The following is a 20,141-nucleotide window of genomic DNA, read 5'->3' as shown; positions in this document are numbered from 1 at the left end:
AGTGCACCCTGCCTTAGGGCTGTAAGGCCTGCTAGAGGGGTGTCTTACCTATACTGCATAGGCAGTGAGAGGCTGGCATGGCACCCTGAGGGGAGTGCCATGTCGACTTACTCATTTTGTTCTCACTAGCACACACAGGCTTGTAAGCAGTGTGTCTGTGCTGAGTGAGGGGTCTCTAGGGTGGCATAAGACATGCTGCAGCCCTTAGAGACCTTTCTTGGCATCAGGGCCCTTGGTACTAGAAGTACCAGTTACAAGGGATTTATCTGAATGCCAGGGTGTGCCAATTGTGGATACAATGGTACATTTTAGGTGAAGGACCACTGGTGCTGGGGCCTGGTTAGCAGGGTCCCAGCACACTTCTCAGTCAAGTCAGCATCAGTATCAGGCAAAAAGTGGGGGGTAACTGCAACAGGGAGCCATTTCTTTACACAAGCCCCCCCCAGCCCACAGGCCAGGAGACTCAGCCACCGCTGGAAGAGTCTTCCTAGTCTGTCAGGCGAGGAAGAGTAGAGGAAATGGCTGGTTTGTGGCAGGGCCTACTCTGCCTTACATCCTCCTGTTCAGGTCATTCCCTCTGGGGAACTGACCCACTTCCACAGTGATAGGACCTAGTCTGAACTGCCTCTTGTCTGTGCTTTTTATGTCTTCACCCATTCTCTCTATTTTGAGGTCAGAGGTATCCACCTCTGCTAATCTTATCTTAGCCAAGGTCACCCCTAGCTTACCCAAAGAGGTTACCCAGAGCTGGAGTAACCCCACCATGACCAACAGGGTCAGGGGGCCTAACTTGTTATTTGGCATGGGGTCAGACCACCATGCCAAGGATAGTGTAGCCATAAAGGCTAACACCCAGCAGAGGCCACTGACAGCTGTCAGTGCCCAGAACCACACCTTTAGCTCTTCACCTAAAAGGGAAGGGGCTAAGTTACAGGCTTCTTTGGGTTCAGGTTGCCTGTCTGCTGTATTGGAGTGGGGGGTTACCACATCTTGTAGTGAACACCCTTCTTCCACTCTTTCTTCTGTTAGCTGAGGAGCCACCCACTCAGGTTTAACAGTTGCCTGACTAGCCAGGACTTCTTGTGGGTCAGGTTGGACTTTATCAGGGCCATTTTTGGAGTTCTCCCCTACTGGAGCAGAATCTCCCTGGCTTGCTGTAACCTTGGCTAAAGGTTGTCCACCCTTCCTACTCTGTTTTCTTTTCTTCTTCTTCTGGGGCCTGCTTGCATTTACTGCAGAGGCAGGACTTCCAGAAACCTTGGGAGAGGACTGGCACTGGACCAGTTCCTCTCTTGAGCTCTGACTAACCTCTGGGTAGTCATTTCCAAGGAGACAATCAAGGGGGAGGTCTGTACTGACTACTACCCTTCTCCAGCTAAGAGTGCCACCCACTTCTATGGGTACTAAAGCCACAGGCCTCTTAGTGACCCTGTCTAGGCTAACTCTTACCCTGGCAGTCTCACCTGGGATGTACTGGTTTGAGAGCACCAGCCTGTCATGCACAATAGTGTGACTGGCACAAGTGTCTCTCAGGGCAGTGGTTGGGATTCCATTCACCAGTAGGTGGTGGAAGTGTCTACTTCCCTCTGGAATCTCCAACTCACCTGTTGGGCCCTGTTTCCAGTTGAAGGCTATGAAGACCTCCTCATCTGAGGAGTCATCTCCCATGGCTACACTGGTTACCCCTGGAATTTTGTTCTGGGGTTTGTTTTTGGGACAAGAAGTGTCCTTGGTGTGGTGCCCAGACTGTTTACAGTTGTGGCACCATGCCTTAGTGGCATCCCAGTTCTTACCCTGGTACCCACCTTTGTTTTGGGTTGTGTCTTGGGGCCCACCCACCTGTTCTGGTTTTTGGGGGCCTACAGAGGACTCTTTTTCTTTGTTTCTAGTGTCACCCACTTTCTCCTGGGGAGTTTTTGTAACCCCTTTCTTTTGGTCACCCCCAGTGGAAGTTTTGGTTACCCTAGTCTTGACCCAGTGGTCTGCCTTCTTTCCCAATTCTTGGGGAGAAATTGGACCTAGGTCTACCAGATACTGATGCAACTTTTCATTGAAGCAGTTACTTAAAATGTGTTCTTTCATAAACAAATTATAAAGCCCAACATAGTTACACACTTCATTTCCAGTTAACCAACCATCTAGTGTTTTTACTGAGTAGTCTACAAAATCAACCCAGGTCTGACTCGAGGATTTTTGAGCCCCCCTGAATCTAATTCTATACTCCTCAGTGGAGAATCCAAAGCCCTCAATCAGGGTACCCTTCATGAGGTCATAAGATTCTGCATCTTTTCCAGAGAGTGTGAGGAGTCTATCCCTACACTTTCCAGTGAACATTTCCCAAAGGAGAGCACCCCAGTGAGATCTGTTTACTTTTCTGGTTACACAAGCCCTCTCAAAAGCTGTGAACCATTTGGTGATGTCATCACCATCTTCATATTTTGTTACAATCCCTTTGGGGATTTTTAGGATGTCAGGAGAATCTCTGACCCTATTTAAGTTGCTGCCACCATCGATGGGACCTAGGCCCATCTCTTTTCTTTCCCTTTCTATGGCTAGGAGCTGCTTTTCCAAAGCCAATCTTTTGACCATCCTGGCTAACAGGGGGTCATCTTCACTGGAGTTATCCTCAGTGATTTCAGAGGTGTTGGTCTCTCCTGTGAGGGAACCAGCATCTCTGACTATTATGTTTGGAGTCAGGGTTTGAGGGACCCTGTTCTCCCTAGATAGGACTGGTAGGGGGGAATTTTCCTCCAAGTCACTATCCTCTTCCTCTGAGTTGCTACCCTCAGAGGGGTTGGCCTTTTCAAACTCTGCCAAAAGCTCCTGGAGCTGTATTTTGGTAGGTTTGGGGCCCATTGTTATTTTCTTTATTTTACAGAGTGACCTTAGCTCCCTCATCTTAAGATGGAGGTAAGGTGTGGTGTCGAGTTCCACCACAGTCACATCTGTGCTAGACATTTTGCTTCTAAAAGTTGGAATACTTTTTAAGAATCTACAACTGGTTCTAGAATCTAATTCAAACTTTTACAAACTTTTAAACTCTAAAAGAAATGCTCAACAGGATCTAACACAAGGCCCTAGCAGGTCTTTTAAGAATTTAGAAAACTTTTCAAATTGCAAAAATCAATTTCTAATGACAATTTTGGAATTTGTCGTGTGATCGGTATTGGCTGGGTAGTCCAGCAAATGCAAAGTCTTGTACCCCACCGCTGATCCACCAATGTAGGAAGTTGGCTCTGTATGTGCTATTTCAAAGTAAGGAATAGCATGCACAGAGTCCAAGGGTTCCCCTTAGAGGTAAAATAGTGGTAAAAATAGATAATACTAATGCTCTATTTTGTGGTAGTGTGGTCGAGCAGTAGGCTTATCCAAGGAGTAGTGTTAAGCATTTGTTGTACATACACATAGACAATAAATGAGGTACACACACTCAGAGACAAATCCAGCCAATAGGTTTTTATATAGAAAAATATCTTTTCTTAGTTTATTTTAAGAACCACAGGTTCAAATTCTACATGTAATATCTCATTCGAAAGGTATTGCAGGTAAGTACTTTAGGAACTTCAAATCATCAAAATTGCATGTATACTTTTCAAGTTATTCACAAATAGCTGTTTTAAAAGTGGACACTTAGTGCAATTTTCACAGTTCCTAGGGGAGGTAAGTATTTGTTAGGTTAACCAGGTAAGTAAGACACTTACAGGGCTTAGTTCTTGGTCCAAGGTAGCCCACCGTTGGGGGTTCAGAGCAACCCCAAAGTCACCACACCAGCAGCGCAGGGCCGGTCAGGTGCAGAGTTCAAAGTGGTGCCCAAAACGCATAGGCTAGAATGGAGAGAAGGGGGTGCCCCGGTTCCGGTCTGCTTGCAGGTAAGTACCCGCGTCTTCGGAGGGCAGACCAGGGGGGTTTTGTAGGGCACCGGGGGGGACACAAGTCCACACAGAAATTTCACCCTCAGCAGCGCGGGGGCGGCCGGGTGCAGTGTAGAAACAAGCGTCGGGTTTGTAATGTTAGTCTATGAGAGATCTCGGGATCTCTTCAGCGCTGCAGGCAGGCAAGGGGGGGATTCCTCGGGGAAACCTCCACTTGGGCAAGGGAGAGGGACTCCTGGGGGTCACTTCTCCAGTGAAAGTCCGGTCCTTCAGGTCCTGGGGGCTGCGGGTGCAGGGTCTCTCCCAGGCGTCGGGACTTTAGGTTCAAAGAGTCGCGGTCAGGGGAAGCCTCGGGATTCCCTCTGCAGGCGGCGCTGTAGGGGCTCAGGGGGGACAGGTTTTGGTACTCACAGTATCAGAGTAGTCCTGGGGTCCCTCCTGAGGTGTTGGATCGCCACCAGCCGAGTCGGGGTCGCCGGGTGCAGTGTTGCAAGTCTCACGCTTCTTGCGGGGAGCTTGCAGGGTTCTTTAAAGCTGCTGGAAACAAAGTTGCAGCTTTTCTTGGAGCAGGTCCGCTGTCCTCGGGAGTTTCTTGTCTTTTCGAAGCAGGGGCAGTCCTCAGAGGATGTCGAGGTCGCTGGTCCCTTCGGAAGGCGTCGCTGGAGCAGGATCTTTGGAAGGCAGGAGACAGGCCGGTGAGTTTCTGGAGCCAAGGCAGTTGTCGTCTTCTGGTCTTCCGCTGCAGGGGTTTTCAGCTGGGCAGTCCTCCTTCTTGTTGCAGGAATCTAATTTTCTAGGGTTCAGGGTAGCCCTTAAATACTAAATTTAAGGGCGTGTTTAGGTCTGGGGGGTTAGTAGCCAATGGCTACTAGCCCTGAGGGTGGGTACACCCTCTTTGTGCCTCCTCCCAAGGGGAGGGGGTCACAATCCTAACCCTATTGGGGGAATCCTCCATCTGCAAGATGGAGGATTTCTAAAAGTTAGAGTCACTTCAGCTCAGGACACCTTAGGGGCTGTCCTGACTGGCCAGTGACTCCTCCTTGTTGCTTTCTTTGTTCCCTCCAGCCTTGCCGCCAAAAGTGGGGGCCGTGGCCGGAGGGGGCGGGCAACTCCACTAAGCTGGAGTGCCCTGCTGGGCTGTGACAAAGGGGTGAGCCTTTGAGGCTCACCGCCAGGTGTCACAGCTCCTGCCTGGGGGAGGTGTTAGCATCTCCACCCAGTGCAGGCTTTGTTACTGGCCTCAGAGTGACAAAGGCACTCTCCCCATGGGGCCAGCAACATGTCTCTAGTGTGGCAGGCTGCTGGAACCAGTCAGCCTACACAGATAGTTGGTTAAGTTTCAGGGGGCACCTCTAAGGTGCCCTCGGTGGTGTATTTTACAATAAAATGTACACTGGCATCAGTGTGCATTTATTGTGCTGAGAAGTTTGATACCAAACTTCCCAGTTTTCAGTGTAGCCATTATGGTGCTGTGGAGTTCGTGTAAAACAGACTCCCAGACCATATACTCTTATGGCTACCCTGCACTTACAATGTCTAAGGTTTTGTTTAGACACTGTAGGGGCACAGTGCTCATGCACTGGTACCCTCACCTATGGTATAGTGCACCCTGCCTTAGGGCTGTAAGGCCTGCTAGAGGGGTGTCTTACCTATACTGCATAGGCAGTGAGAGGCTGGCATGGCACCCTGAGGGGAGTGCCATGTCGACTTATTCATTTTGTTCTCACTAGCACACACAGGCTTGTAAGCAGTGTGTCTGTGCTGAGTGAGGGGTCTCTAGGGTGGCATAAGACATGCTGCAGCCCTTAGAGACCTTTCTTGGCATCAGGGCCCTTGGTACTAGAAGTACCAGTTACAAGGGATTTATCTGAATGCCAGGGTGTGCCAATTGTGGATACAATGGTACATTTTAGGTGAAGGACCACTGGTGCTGGGGCCTGGTTAGCAGGGTCCCAGCACACTTCTCAGTCAAGTCAGCATCAGTATCAGGCAAAAAGTGGGGGGTAACTGCAACAGGGAGCCATTTCTTTACAGTCTATTATAAGACAAATCAAGCAATGGACTTACCAGGTAAGAAATACAAATACTTTTATTAAATGTAAGTCACGTAGTTCAGATGAGCAACCATAATAAAAATAAGATGTTAAGGTTTGCTTTCTTTGCATTTAAAAATGTATGTAAAGAAAGGGAAAGCATTTTTCTTAGTGTGTATGTCAAAGCCTGTACCTTGAATTAATGAAAAGTATGCGTGCACTTAAACATCCTCAAGACAATGTTTGCATTCCAGACATGAACCATATTTGTTTAATAAGAGTACTGAGCAGTCATTATCGTTACATGTTTGTTGTGACTGGAGTAATTAAAAAAATGCGTGCTCATTCACAGGGTGCTCATAAACTGCAATTACCAAGCTTGTGGTTGTAGGTAAGCACAGAATGCATTTCCAAGGCCTCTTCGGCATTCGTCTGCCACGATTTTATGGGAGCTGGCGAGAGGGCCACTTTTGCCACATTGAATCTGCAATCAAACAGGCAATTTGACACAAAGTACAGAAACAAATTTTACCAATAGTTTTTAGCCTTTTAGCTTCCACAGTGCCATGCAGCAGGGTTTAAAAAAAATAAATAATAACTTTTAATGTCAATAAGCAACTTTACTGTAGTAAGTGCCAATACGCTGGTCTGGTAATAGGCTTGGCCACTATTGTTCTAAAATAACCTACTTAAACTTAATTAAAAGAGTTATACAAAAAGTATGTCGACACAAACCACTGAGTCATCTGATATCTGAGAAGGAGTTGTGTGCATCTAATATTAAAATAATTTCAGGCTGAGAGGATGAACCTAATAACATAGTCACTTGCACTCTGGTTGCTATCACAAGAAAATGCTACAAGTGGTGCTGCTGCATCTCTGAAGACTGCACAGAGTCTAGGGCTCAGCAGAATATTGCAAAGCAAAGTTTGAAAGCTGTTTTTAAAAGGGACTATCGGAGGTAATACGAGAGCTGACTTCATTCCACACAATCCATTGAGACACATTAGTGTGAGGATAGACAGTCATGAGGAATTTGCCCTTTTGGTCAAGTTTGAGGGATGTATATGGACTCTCATTGACAAATTAAATTCCTTGCAAGTCCAAAGAATGTTTTCCAGTGGCTACTTGATACAGATTTGACTTTGACAAATGGCAGCAATGTATTTAGTCCTGAGACAGATTTCTTTGAATTTAATTATTAAACGCAGCCAGATACCGGGAAACCTTAATCGTCAATGTACAATAAACAATGTAAGACTTCCACAAGGGGTCAAACTCTCCTCTTGCAGATGAGGAATTAAAAAAGCAAGAAGGGGGCAAGCAATAATGAGGGACATGGTAAGTGTGAGGGGTCAAGCTGCGAAGGGTGAGAGGGTTGCAGAACGGAACAGTCGCCCTCTGAGAACCGCATCTGTCATTTGATCTTGGTCTGTGAATGAACAACAAATGCAACGAGATAAGAACAAGAATTACAGCCTGATTTACAGAAAATCACACAGTGAATGAACACACAGAGTGCTTGTGTCAGCTGCTCTTAGCCAAAAAAAAGTTCCTAAAGCAATTGCTCAAATGGGGCAGGCTTAAGGCTGCAATTAATAGTGCGGTTCTCCATGGGAGAGAACAGTCCACAAAAAGGAGGGACAAATAGGAAAGATTACCCACTTGTAAGCATGGCTTTTTAAAGGATACGTGAAGAAACAAATGAAAAGCATTGAGCGGGCTGTAAGCCCACAAAGTATATGCAACATGTCTTGAAGTGACCGCACAAGCACTGCATAAGTGAGACCTAAGAAGGGAAGACTGGGCTTTGCCATTTCCTTAAATGGCAAACTCGTGTTTTCAGTTGAAATCTGCCCTTCCAGTCTGCAGTGGCAGACTGGGAGTCATGTTTTACCTTCTTTTACATCCATGGTGGCACAACCACTAATGCAGTCCCTGAGGCGTGACCCTCTAATTTAGATGCCCTAGAAACTCAGTGTATCATATACTAGGGACTTACAAGTATGTTAGCCTATGCCTATTGGGTATAAGCTACACATACATCCTTTAAGATCAGGGCACAGGCACTGAAGTCTGGTTAGGAGCCCTTGGTGCATTCCGAGTCGAAAAACCAGCAGTATCAGCCCAAAACATTCAGGGTGACCATAAAAACGTGCATTCTATTTTCATTTGAACTGAGTTTAGTGCTATTTCTGTTGATTCTACTGTAGCATTAACTGTTCTAGCAGTGCCTTCTCTCCTTTTGTGTGCCTTCTCCATCTATGGTCTCTTCGAGGAGCAAGGTTTATAAATAAAAAATAATACTCTGTCATCCTTTTAGGCTTTTCCCTTCAATGTTACTATCCACAGATGATACAAGTAGCAGGGCTACGGAAAGTCTTTATTATTTATCATTATGTGCAGCTTTAGATTGCATTGGGTCTTTTGTGCTTATGTACCTGCCCAACAGACGCCTTTGGGTCCCCGGTCTCTCTGAGGTGTAATTAATCGGTTTATCCACAGCTACATTAATCCCAGCTACCACCTCTGCCTCATCAGGGCCACAGGACATGACTCCAGTCATACTTTGGCGGATTATCTTCACATTTTTCAATGTCTCCCCTGACCTCTGCCTTGCTTCTTCAGCCCAGCACTACCTACACATTTGACAAGCTGGAGAGAGCTGGTTCTGTTGTCACTGGCAGGGATGGCCTAACTTCAGTCTTCACTGAGGGCTCCTTTGGCTCTTATACCTTCCCTCTAGTGGGGAATGCTTTACCGCACCACAACAGCTTGATAATTTGCCTCCCCTCCCCCTCTGTCAGTGCCAGCAAATTAGTGGAGTTGCGGATCAGAGCGCTATAAAGAGTGTACACCTTAAGGCTGGCGCGACAGCCACATAAACTATATGTATTAACATGCCATAAAGTAAAATAGGTTTGGTGTAGAGATTGCCAAACACAAGCTGCAGTTGTCCATGCAGATTTTCCTTAACTGTTTTCTAAAAGTGCATTCATTAACTTCCCAAATTGAATCAGTATTTGTGTTAGTGTTTTTTCTTAGAGTACTAATGCGGGATTAGTACTCTATTGACGTTTTAAATTCAATGTTTCCTTTGTCTTGAAATTGCATAATCCTTTAGTACTCCTTAATTTTACTTCATACCAGTTTTATTTTATTGTAGACAAACTGTGATTTAAGAAGACAAATAGATGAACAACAAAAAGTTCTTGAAAAATACAAAGAAAGGCTAAACAAATGCATTTCAATGAGCAAGAAACTTCTGATTGAAAAGGTGAGTGTAAGCACTTCTGCTATACCATTTTAAGGACCTTATGGTGTTAATTTTTTATTAAACAAATCAATAAATAATTTTTTTTTTCGCAGAGCACGCAAGAAAAACTGGCAAGTAGAGAGAAGAGCATGCAAGACAGATTACGCCTCGGACATTTTACAACTGTTCGACATGGGGCCACATTTACTGAGCAATGGACAGACGGATTCGCGTTTCAGAATCTTGTGAAGTTAGTTGCTTTTGAATATTCTTATCGAAACAGTTTGTTGTGCATTGCTGTCATACACCACTAATTTCATCTGATGCAAACAGTCCACATAACCGGGGGAAATATTTTAATTTTTTGGGGCAGTGATTTTAGTAATAAAAGATTACATTTTGAGTTAAATTAAATGGAACAAAATGTGAAAAGCATAACAAGACTTCAGAGCTTCTAGGACTTCAGGGATGAAAAAAGTGGGAGACTCTACATAGGGTGTGGCCTTTATAATTAAGTGTGTGGTTTAAACACAAAATTTCTGTGCATTCCATAGTGTGCCACAAACCAGTATGTTGGGGCCTTGCTCAGCTTGGTTATTGCATGTGTGTATATATATGTATGTGTAAGGAAATGCCTCCTTGGCATGGTTACCCCCTGACTTTTTGCCTTTGCTGATGCCAAGTTATGATTTGAAAGTGTGCTGGGACCCTGCTAACCAGGCCCCAGCGCCAGTGTTCTTTCCCTAAACTGTACCTTTGTCTCCACAATTGGCACAACCCTGGCACCCAGGTAAGTCCCTTGTAACTGGTACCCCTGGTACCAAGGGCCCTGATGCCAGGGAAGGTCTCTAAGGGCTGCAGCATGTCTTATGCCACCCTGGGGACCCCTCACTCAGCACATGCACACTGCTTGCCAGCTTGTGTGTGCTGGTGGGGAGAAAATGACTAAGTCGACATGGCACTCCCCTCAGAGTGCCATGCCAACCTCACGCTGCCAATGGCATAGAAAAGTCACCCCTCTAGCAGGCCTTACAGCCCTAAGGCATGGTGCACTATACCACAGGTGAGGGCGTAGGTGCATGAGCACTATGCCCCTACAGTGTCTAAGCAAAACCTTAGACATTGTAACTGCAGGGTAGCCATAAGAGTATATGGTCTGGGAGTCTGTCAAACACGAACTCCACAGCACCACAATGGCTGCACTGAAAACTGTGAAGTTTGGTATCAAACTTCTCAGCACAATAAATGCACACTGATGCCCGTTTGCACTTTATTGTAAAAATACACCCAGAGGGCATCTTAGAAATGCCCCCTGAAAACATACCCGACTCCAGTGTGGGCTGACTAGTTTTTGCCAGCCTGCCACACACCAGACATGTTGCTGTCCACATGGGGCGAGTGCCTTTGTCACTCTGTGGCCAGGAACAAAGCCTGTACTGGGTGGAGGTGCTTCTCACCTCCCTCTGCAGGAACTGTAACACCTGGCGGTGAGCCTTAAAGGCTCACCCCCTTTGTTACAGTGCCACAGGGCATCCCAGCTAGTGGAGATGCCTGTCCCTCTGGCCACTGCCGCCACTTTTGGCGGCAAGGCTGGAGGAGATGATGAGAAAAACAAGGAGGAGTCACCCACCAGTCAGGACAGCCCCTAAGGTGTCCTGAGCTGAGGTGACTCTTACTTTTAGAAATCCTCCATCTTGCAGATGGAGGATTCCCCCAATAGGATTAGGGATGTGCCCCCCTCACCACAGGGTGGAGGCACAAAGAGGGTGTAGCCACCCTCCGGGCCAGTAGCCATTGGCTACTGCCCTCCCGGACCTAAACACACCCCTAAGCTGAGTACTTAGGGGCTCCCAGAACCGAGGAATATAGATTCCTGCAACCTAAAGAACGACTGCTGATCTGAAGCCCTGCAGTGAAGACTGAGAAGACAACTGATTTGGCACCAGCCCCACTGGCCTGTCTCCCTACTTTGAAGAAAATTGCAACAGCAACGCATCTGACAGGGTCCAGCGACCTCTGAAACCTCAGAGGACTACCCTGCATCTAAAGGACCAAGAAGCTCCCGAGAACAGCGGACCTGTTCAAGAAACTGCAACTCTTTGCAACAAAGAAGAAACTTTTAAAGACCACACGTTTCCCACCGGAAACGTGAGACTATCCACTCTGCACCCGACGCCCCTGGCTCGACCTGCGGAAAACTAACTCTACAGGGAGGACTCCCTGGCGACTGCGAGCCCGTGAGCCGCCAGAGTTGTCCCCCCCCTGAGCCCCCACAGCAACGCCTGCTTCAAGGAACCCGACGCCTGGAAACCACACTGCACCAGACGCCCCCAGGACCTGAAGGAACCGAACTCCAGTGCAGGAGCGACCCTCTGCCTAGCCCAGGTGGTGGCTACTCCGAGGACCCCCCCCCCCCCCCCCCTCGTGCCTGCCTGCATCGTTGAAGAGACCCTCTGGTCTCCCCATTGATTCCTATTGAAAACCCGACGCCTCTTTGCACTCTGCACCTGGCCGCCCCTGTGCCGCTGATGCTGTACTTTCTGTGCCTGCTTGAGTCCACCCCCCCGTGCCCTACAAAACCCCCTGGTCTGCCCTCCGAAGTCTCGGGTACTTACCTGCTGGCAGACTGGAACCAGGGCACCCCTATTTCCATTGAAGCCTATGTGTTTTGGGCACCACTTTGACCTCTGCACCTGACCGGCCCTGAGCTGCTGGTGTGGTAACTTTGGACCCAACTTTGAACCCTGTAAGTGTTTTACTTACCTGTGAACCTAACATTTACTTACCTCCCCCAGGAACTGTTGATTTTTGCACTGTGTCCACTTTTAAAATAGCTTATTGACATTTTTGCCAAAACTGTACATGCTATTGTGATAATTCAAAGTACCTAAGTGAAATACATTTCATTTAAAGTATTGTTTGTAAATCTTGAACCTGTGGTTCTTAAAATAAACTAAGAAAATATATTTTTCTATATAAAAGCCTATTGGCCTGGAATTGTCTTTGTGTGTGTTCCTCATTTATTGCCTGTGTGTGTACAACAAATGCTTAACACTACCCTCTGATAAGCCTACTGCTCGACTACACTACCACAAAATAGAGCATTAGAATTATCTCTTTTTGCCACTATCTTACCTCTAAGGGGAACCCTTGGACTCTGTATATTCTATTTCAAAGTGAGAAATAGTGTGCACAGAGCCAACTTCCTAGTGTGTGTGTGTGTATGTGTGTATGTATATGTAAAGAAATGGCTCCCTGTTGCAGTTACCCCCCACTTTTTGCCTGATACTGATGCTGACTTGACTGAGAAGTGTGCCAGGCCCCAGCACCAGTGTTCTTTCACCTAAAATGTACCATTGATCCCACAATTGGCACACCCTGGCATCCAGATAAGTCCCTTGTAACTGGTACCTCTGGTACCAAGGGCCCTGATGCCAGGGAAGGTCTCTAAGGGCTGCAGCATGGATTATGCCACCCTAGAGACCCCTCACTCAGCCCAGACACACTGCTTACCAGCTTGTGTGTGCTAGTGAGAACAAAATGAGTAAGTCGACATGGCACTCCCCTCAGGGTGCCATGCCAGCCTCTCACTGCCTATGCAGTATAGGTAAGACACCCCTCTAGCAGGCCTTACAGCCCTAAGGCAGGGTGCACTATACCATAGGTGAGGGTACCAGTGCATGAGCACTGTGCCCCTACAGTGTCTAAGCAAAACCTTAGACATTGTAAGTGCAGGGTAGCCATAAGAGTATATGGTCTGGGAGTCTGTTTTACACGAACTCCACAGCACCATAATGGCTACACTGAAAACTGGGAAGTTTGGTATCAAACTTCTCAGCACAATAAATGCACACTGATGCCAGTGTACATTTTATTGCAAAATACACCCCAGAGGGCACCTTAGAGGTGCCCCCTGAAACTTAACCGACTATCTGTGTAGGCTGACTGGTTCCAGCAGCCTGCCACACTAGAGACATGTTGCTAGCCCCATGGGGAGAGTGCCTTTGTCACTCTGAGGCCAGTAACAAAGCCTGCACTGGGTGGAGATGCTAACACCTCCCCCAGGCAGGAGCTGTAACACCTGGCGGTGAGCCTCAAAGGCTCACCCCTTTGTCACAGCCCAGCAGGGCACTCCAGCTTAGTGGAGTTGCCCGCCCCCTCCGGCCACGGCCCCCACTTTTGGCGGCAAGGCTGGAGGGAACAAAGAAAGCAACAAGGAGGAGTCACTGGCCAGTCAGGACAGCCCCTAAGGTGTCCTGAGCTGAGGTGACTCTAACTTTTAGAAATCCTCCATCTTGCAGATGGAGGATTCCCCCAATAGGGTTAGGATTGTGACCCCCTCCCCTTGGGAGGAGGCACAAAGAGGGTGTACCCACCCTCAGGGCTAGTAGCCATTGGCTACTAACCCCCCAGACCTAAACACGCCCTTAAATTTAGTATTTAAGGGCTACCCTGAACCCTAGAAAATTAGATTCCTGCAACAACAAGAAGGACTGCCTAGCTGAAAACCCCTGCAGAGGAAGACCAGAAGATAACAACTGCCTTGGCTCCAGAAACTCACCGGCCTGTCTCCTGCCTTCCAAAGAACTCTGCTCCAGCGACGCCTTCCAAAGGGACCAGCGACCTCTGCATCCTCTGAGGACTGCCCTGCTTCGACGACGACAAGAAACTCCCGAGGACAGCGGACCTGCTCCAAAAAGACTGCAACTTTGTTTCAAGAAGCAGCTTTAAAGAACCCTGCAACTCCCCCGCAAGAAGCGTGAGACTTGCAACACTGCACCCGGCGACCCCGACTCGGCTGGTGGAGAACCAACACCTCAGGGAGGACCCCCGGACTACTCTACGACTGTGAGTACCAAAACCTGTCCCCCCTGAGCCCCCACAGCGCCGCCTGCAGAGGGAATCCCGAGGCTTCCCCTGACCGCGACTCTCTGAAACCTAAGTCCCGACGCCTGGAAAAGACCCTGCACCCGCAGCCCCCAGGACCTGAAGGACCAGACTTTCACTGCAGAAGTGACCCCCAGGAGTCCCTCTCCCTTGCCCAAGTGGAGGTTTCCCCGAGGAAGCCCCCCCTTGCCTGCCTGCAGCGCTGAAGAGATCCCTTGATCTCTCATTGACTTACATTGCGAACCCGACGCTTGTTCTAACACTGCACCCGGCCGCCCCCGCGCCGCTGAGGGTGACATTTCTGTGTGGGCTTGTGTCCCCCCCCGGTGCCCTACAAAACCCCCCTGGTCTGCCCTCCGAAGACGCGGGTACTTACCTGCAAGCAGACCGGAACCGGGGCACCCCCTTCTCGCCATTGAAGTCTATGCGTTTTGGGCACCACTTTGAACTCTGCACCTGACCGGCCCTGAGCTGCTGGTGTGGTAACTTTGGGGTTGCTCTGAACCCCCAACGGTGGGCTACCTTGGACCAAGAACTGAACCCTGTAAGTGTCGTACTTACCTGGTAAAACTAACAAAAACTTACCTCCCCCAGGAACTGTGAAAATTGCAGTGTCCACTTTTGAAATAGCTATTTGTGAATAACTTGAAAAGTATACATGCAATTGAAATGATTCAAAGTTCCTAATGTACTTACCTGCAATACCTTTCAAACAAGATATTACATGTTAAATTTGAACCTGTGGTTCTTAAAATAAACTAAGAAAAGATATTTTTCTATAACAAAACCTATTGGCTGGATTTGTCTCTGAGTGTGTGTACCTCATTTATTGTCTATGTGTATGTACAACAAATGCTTAACACTACTCCTTGGATAAGCCTACTGCTCGACCACACTACCACAAAATAGAGCATTAGTATTATCTATTTTTACCACTATTTTACCTCTAAGGGGAACCCTTGGACTCTGTGCATGCTATTCCTTACTTTGAAATAGCACATACAGAGCCAACTTCCTACAGTGTGTATGTATATGTATATGTATATATATATATATATATATATATATATATATATATATATATATATATATAATATTGTAGGAAGCTGGCTCTGTATGCACTATTTCAAAGTAAGGAATAGTATGCACAGAGTCCAAGGGTTCCCCTTAGAGGTAAGATAGTGGCAAAAAGAGATAATACTAATGCTCTATTTTGTGGTAGTGTGGTCGAGCAGTAGGCTTATCAAAGGAGTAGTATTAAGCATTTGTTGTACATACACACAGGCAATAAATGAGGAACACACACTCAGACAAATCCAGCCAATAGGTTTTGTTATAGAAAAATATATTTTCTTAGTTTATTTTAAGAACCACAGGTTCAAATTCTACATGTAATATCTCATTTGAAAGGTATTGCAGGTAAGTACTTTAGGAACTTTGAATAATTACAGTAGCATATATACTTTTCACATAAAACACAATAATCTGTTTTAAAAGTGGACACTTAGTGCAATTTTCACAGTTCCTGGGGGAGGTAAAGTAATGTTAGTTTTTGCAGGTAAGTAAACCACCTACGGGGTTAAGATTGGGGTCCAAGGTAGCCCACCGTTGGGGGTTCAGAGCAACCCCAAAGTCACCACACCAGCAGCTCAGGGCCGGTCAGGTGCAGAGTTCAAAGTGGTGCCCAAAACGCATAGGCTTCAATGGAGAGAAGGGGGTGCCCCGGTTCCAGTCTGCCATCAGGTAAGTACCTGCGTCTTCGGAGGGCAGACCAGGGGGGTTTTGTAGGGCACCGGGGGGGAACCAAGTCCACACAGAAAGTACACCCTCAGCAGCGCGGGGGCGGCCGGGTGCAGTGTGCAAACAAGCGTCGGGTTCGCAATGTAAATCAATGGGAGACCAAGGGGTCTCTTCAGCGGTGCAGGCAGGCAAGGGGGGGGCTCCTCGGGGTAGCCACCACCTGGGCTAGGGAGAGGGCCTCCTGGGGGTCACTCCTGCACTGAAGTTCCGATCCTTCAGGTGCTGGGGGCTGCGGGTGCAGGGTCTTTTCCAGCCGTCGGGATTTTAGAGTCAGGCAGTCGCGGTCAGGGGGAGCCTCGGGATTCCCTCTGCAGGCGTCGCTGTGGGGGCTCAGGGGGGACAACTTTGGTTACTCACAGTCTCGGAGTCGCCGGAGGGTCCTCCCTGAGGTGTTGTTTCTCCACCAGTCGAGTCGGGGTCGCCGGATGCAGTGTTGCAAGTCTCGCGCTTCTTGCGGGGATTGCAGGGGTCTTTAAATCTGCTCCTCTGTAACAAAGTTGCAGCCTTTTTGGAGCAGGTCCGCTGTCCTCTGGAGTTTCTTGTTCCTCTTGAAGCAGGGCAGTCCTCTGAGGATTCAGAGGTCGCTGGTCCTTGAGAAAGCGTCGCTGGAACAGGTTTCTTTAGAAGGCAGGAGACAGGCCGGTAGGACTGGGGCCAAAGCAGTCTTGTCTTCTTTCTTCTTCTGCAGGGGTTTTCAGCTCAGCAGTCTTCTTCTTCGGTAAGTTGCAGGAATCTAACTTCTTAGGTTCAGGGAAGCCCTTAAATACTAAATTTAAGGGCGTGTTTAGGTCTGGGGGGTTAGTAGCCAATGGCTACTAGCCCTGAGGGTGGGTACACCCTCTTTGTGCCTCCTCCCAAGGGGAGGGGGTCACATTCCTATCCCTATTGGGGGAATCCTCCATCTGCAAGATGGAGGATTTCTAAAAGTCAGTCTCACCTCAGCTCAGGACACCTTAGGGGCTGTCCTGACTGGCCAGTGACTCCTCCTTGTTATTCTCATTATCTCCCCCGGCCTTGCCGCCAAAAGTGGGGCCGTGGCCGGAGGGGGCGGGCAACTCCACTAGCTGGAGTGCCCTGCGGTGCTGGAACAAAGGGGGTAAGCCTTTGAGGCTCACCGCCAGGTGTTACATCTCCTGCCTGGGGGAGGTGATTTCATCTCCACCCAGTGCAGGCTTTGTTACAGGCCACAGAGTGACAAAGGCACTCTCACCATGTGGCCAGCAACATGTCTCGAGTGTGGCAGGCTGCTAGAACCAGTCAGCCTTCACGGGTAGTTGGATTAGGTTTCAGGGGGCACCTCTAAGGTGCCCTCTGGGGTGTATTTTACAATAAAATGTACACTGGTATCAGTGTGCATTTATTGTGCTGAGAAGTTTGATACCGAACTTCCCAGTTTTCAGTGTAGCCATTATGGTGCTGTGGAGTCCGTGTTTGACAGACTCCCAGACCATATACTCTTATGGCTACCCAGCACTTACAATGTCTAAGGTTTGGTTTAGACACTGTAGGGGCACAGTGCTCATGTGGACCTATGGTATAGTGCACCCTGCCTTAGGGCTGTAAGGCCTACTAGAGGGGTGACTTATCTATACTGCATAGGCATTGTGAGGTTGGCATGGCACCCTGAGGGGAGTGCCATGTCGACTTACTCGTTTTGTTCTCACCAGCACACACAAGCTGGCAAGCAGTGTGTCTGTGCTGAGTGAGGGGTCCCCAGGGTGGCATAAGACATGCTGCAGCCCTTAGAGACCTTCCCTGGCATCAGGGCCCTTGGTACCAGGGGTACCAGTTACAAGGGACTTACCTGGATGCCAGGGTGTGCCAATTGTGGAATCAAAAGTACAGGTTAGGGAAAGAACACTGGTGCTGGGGCCTGGTTAGCAGGCCTCAGCACACTTTCAATTTAAAACATAGCATCAGCAAAGGCAAAAAGTCAGGGGGTAACCATGCCAAGGAGGCATTTCCTTTATTTATTTATATATATAGATAGATAGATAGATAGTTCAATGTTGGGCTCGGAGTGTTACAAGTTGTTTTTCTTCGAAGAAGTCTTTTCGAGTAACGGGACCGAGTGACTCCTCCTTTTCGGCTCCATTGCGCATGGGCATCAACTCCATCTTTGTTTTCTTTGCCATCTGGTTCGGACATGTTCCTTTTCGCTCCTTTATTCAAATCAGAAAAAGACAAAAAAACATCGAAAAGCGTCGGTATTGTTTGCGATCAGGAAACATCTTGCATCAACACATCGACACTGACGGGACACATTTCGGTGGCCCTACGGGGCTTCCGTGCCCAGCCAGGGCCTGGTCGGCCCGACCACAGACTACGTTGAAGCCTAATGGACCGGACCCCTTTCCGTTCCTGCCCACAGTGCCACGCTAAGTATCCCTATACAGACCAACATCTGGTCTGTAATCAGTGTTTTGTCACCAGAATACAGGGAAGATACTTGCGAGGTCTGCAAGTCCTTCCGATTGAAAAATCCCCTGAGGGATCGGAGGGCGAGGCGGATGCAAATGGTGTCAAAGTTCGGAGCACCTCGACGTCGAAGAAGAGGAGATTGCTATCTCCATCCAGGGATCGGACTCGGACGTCTCCGACGTAGACCGACCACCTACAGCAGGCCAACACGTGAGTACGCCTGCCCCGACCCAACCCCACAGTCAGCCTAAAAAGCATAAGGCCTCGGACGGCACTGCATGAAGGCCATGGCTCGACCCATAAAAACAAAGCGGTGACCAAGCAACACCTTCAGCACCGAAAAAGGCCAAAATCATGCCAAAGTCTTCTGACTCGAGACGAGAACCCGGCATCGAAAAATCTCGACACCGACTTGTCGAGTCGACGAAGCCTCAAAAGCCGTTCGGAGCTGGGGCCTGCCATCAGCGTGGGCATTTCAGTGCCGAAAAAAATGGCTTCGGAGCCGAAAAAAGCCTCGTACACCGAATAACATGGGCTCTCTAAGCAACTAAAAGAGGCACAGATTTGAGGAGGAACTTCAAATGGATGAGATTGATGAAATGCAGGCAAGGATACAGATCCATAAGGATACTGGGAAGAGCCAAACTGCACCTCTTCTCAAATTTAAAAAGGAAATTGGCTTTCCAGGGCCGAACAGAGACTGAACAGCCAAAGGCTAAAGTGCCCAGGGAAAAATCACCATCTCGCCATTTTTCACCAGAACTTTCTCCTCCACATTCACCACAAAGAACAGTGTCACCTCCTGTCACGCCCACGGCACAGTCACCCACACACAAGGTGCAATCGCAAGGGGATGCAGACCCCTGGGACCTCTCCGATCCCCCTGTGTCGGGCAATAGCCCTGAGTGCTGCCCTTTGAAACCTTCTCCACCCGAGAATAGCACCTCATACACCCAAGTCTTGGCTAGGGCTGCTGCATTCCATAATGTAAGCATGCATTCAGAGCCATTGGAGGACGATTTTCTATTTAATACTTTGGCCTCCACGCATGCTTCCTACCAAAGTCTGCCTATGCTCCCAGGCATGCTTAAACATGCCCAACAAGTCTTCCAGGAGCCCGTGAAAGGAAGAGCCATTACACCACGGGTCGAAAAGAAATACAAACCACCTCCGTCAGACCCTTTGTTCATTACACAGCAGCTGCCCCCAGACTCTGTAGTGGTTGGAGCTGCGAGAAAGAGCCAACTCGCAGTCATCTGGAGATGCACCACCTCCAGATAAGGAGAACAGAAAGTTTGATGCAGCGGGAAAAAGAGTAGCGTCACAAGCTGCCAATCAGTGGCGCATAGCAAACTCCCAAGCCCTCCTCGCACGTTATGACCGAGCTCATTGGGACGAGATGAGTGATATCATCCAACATCTCCCCAAGGAATACCAGAAATGGGCTCAGCAAGTGGTAGAGGAGGGAAAGGCAATATCAAACAATCAGATAAGTTTGGCATTAGATTACGCTGACACTGCCGCAAGAACAGTGAACACGGCAGTCACAATTAGACGACACGCTTGGCTAAGATCCTCAGGGTTCAGACCAGAGATACAACAGGCAGTAATTAACATGCTATTCAATCAACAACAACTGTTTGGACCACAAGTGGATACCGCCATCGAGAAAATGAAGAAGGACACTGATACGGCCAAAGCCATGGGCACGCTCTACTCGTCCCAATATAGAGGGACATTCAGGAAACCGCAATACAGGGGAGGTTTCAGACAACAGCCTTCAGAAGCATCCACCTCTCAAACAAAACCCACCTACCAATCCCAATATCAGAGAGGGGGGTTTCGCGGGTCCTTCAGGGAACAATTCCCAAG

General features: G+C 48.3%; 1 protein-coding gene across 2 annotated transcripts in view; it reads left to right on the top strand.

Annotated features, from left to right (window-relative positions):
• The window catches only part of TLK1 (tousled like kinase 1), a 618,148-nt gene that overhangs the window by 182,337 nt on the left and 415,670 nt on the right, over window positions 1–20,141 (top strand). For both annotated transcript variants that reach the window (XM_069225321.1, XM_069225320.1), the window contains 2 exons: window positions 9,072–9,182; window positions 9,275–9,411. In XM_069225321.1, coding sequence (XP_069081422.1) covers window positions 9,072–9,182; window positions 9,275–9,411 — 248 coding nt within the window. The remainder of the gene's footprint in view (window positions 1–9,071; window positions 9,183–9,274; window positions 9,412–20,141) is intronic.

This window comes from Pleurodeles waltl, chromosome 3_1 (genome assembly GCF_031143425.1).
Source record: "Pleurodeles waltl isolate 20211129_DDA chromosome 3_1, aPleWal1.hap1.20221129, whole genome shotgun sequence".
Lineage (NCBI taxonomy): Eukaryota > Metazoa > Chordata > Amphibia > Caudata > Salamandridae > Pleurodeles > Pleurodeles waltl.
This window is presented reverse-complemented; position numbering and strand designations above follow the sequence as displayed.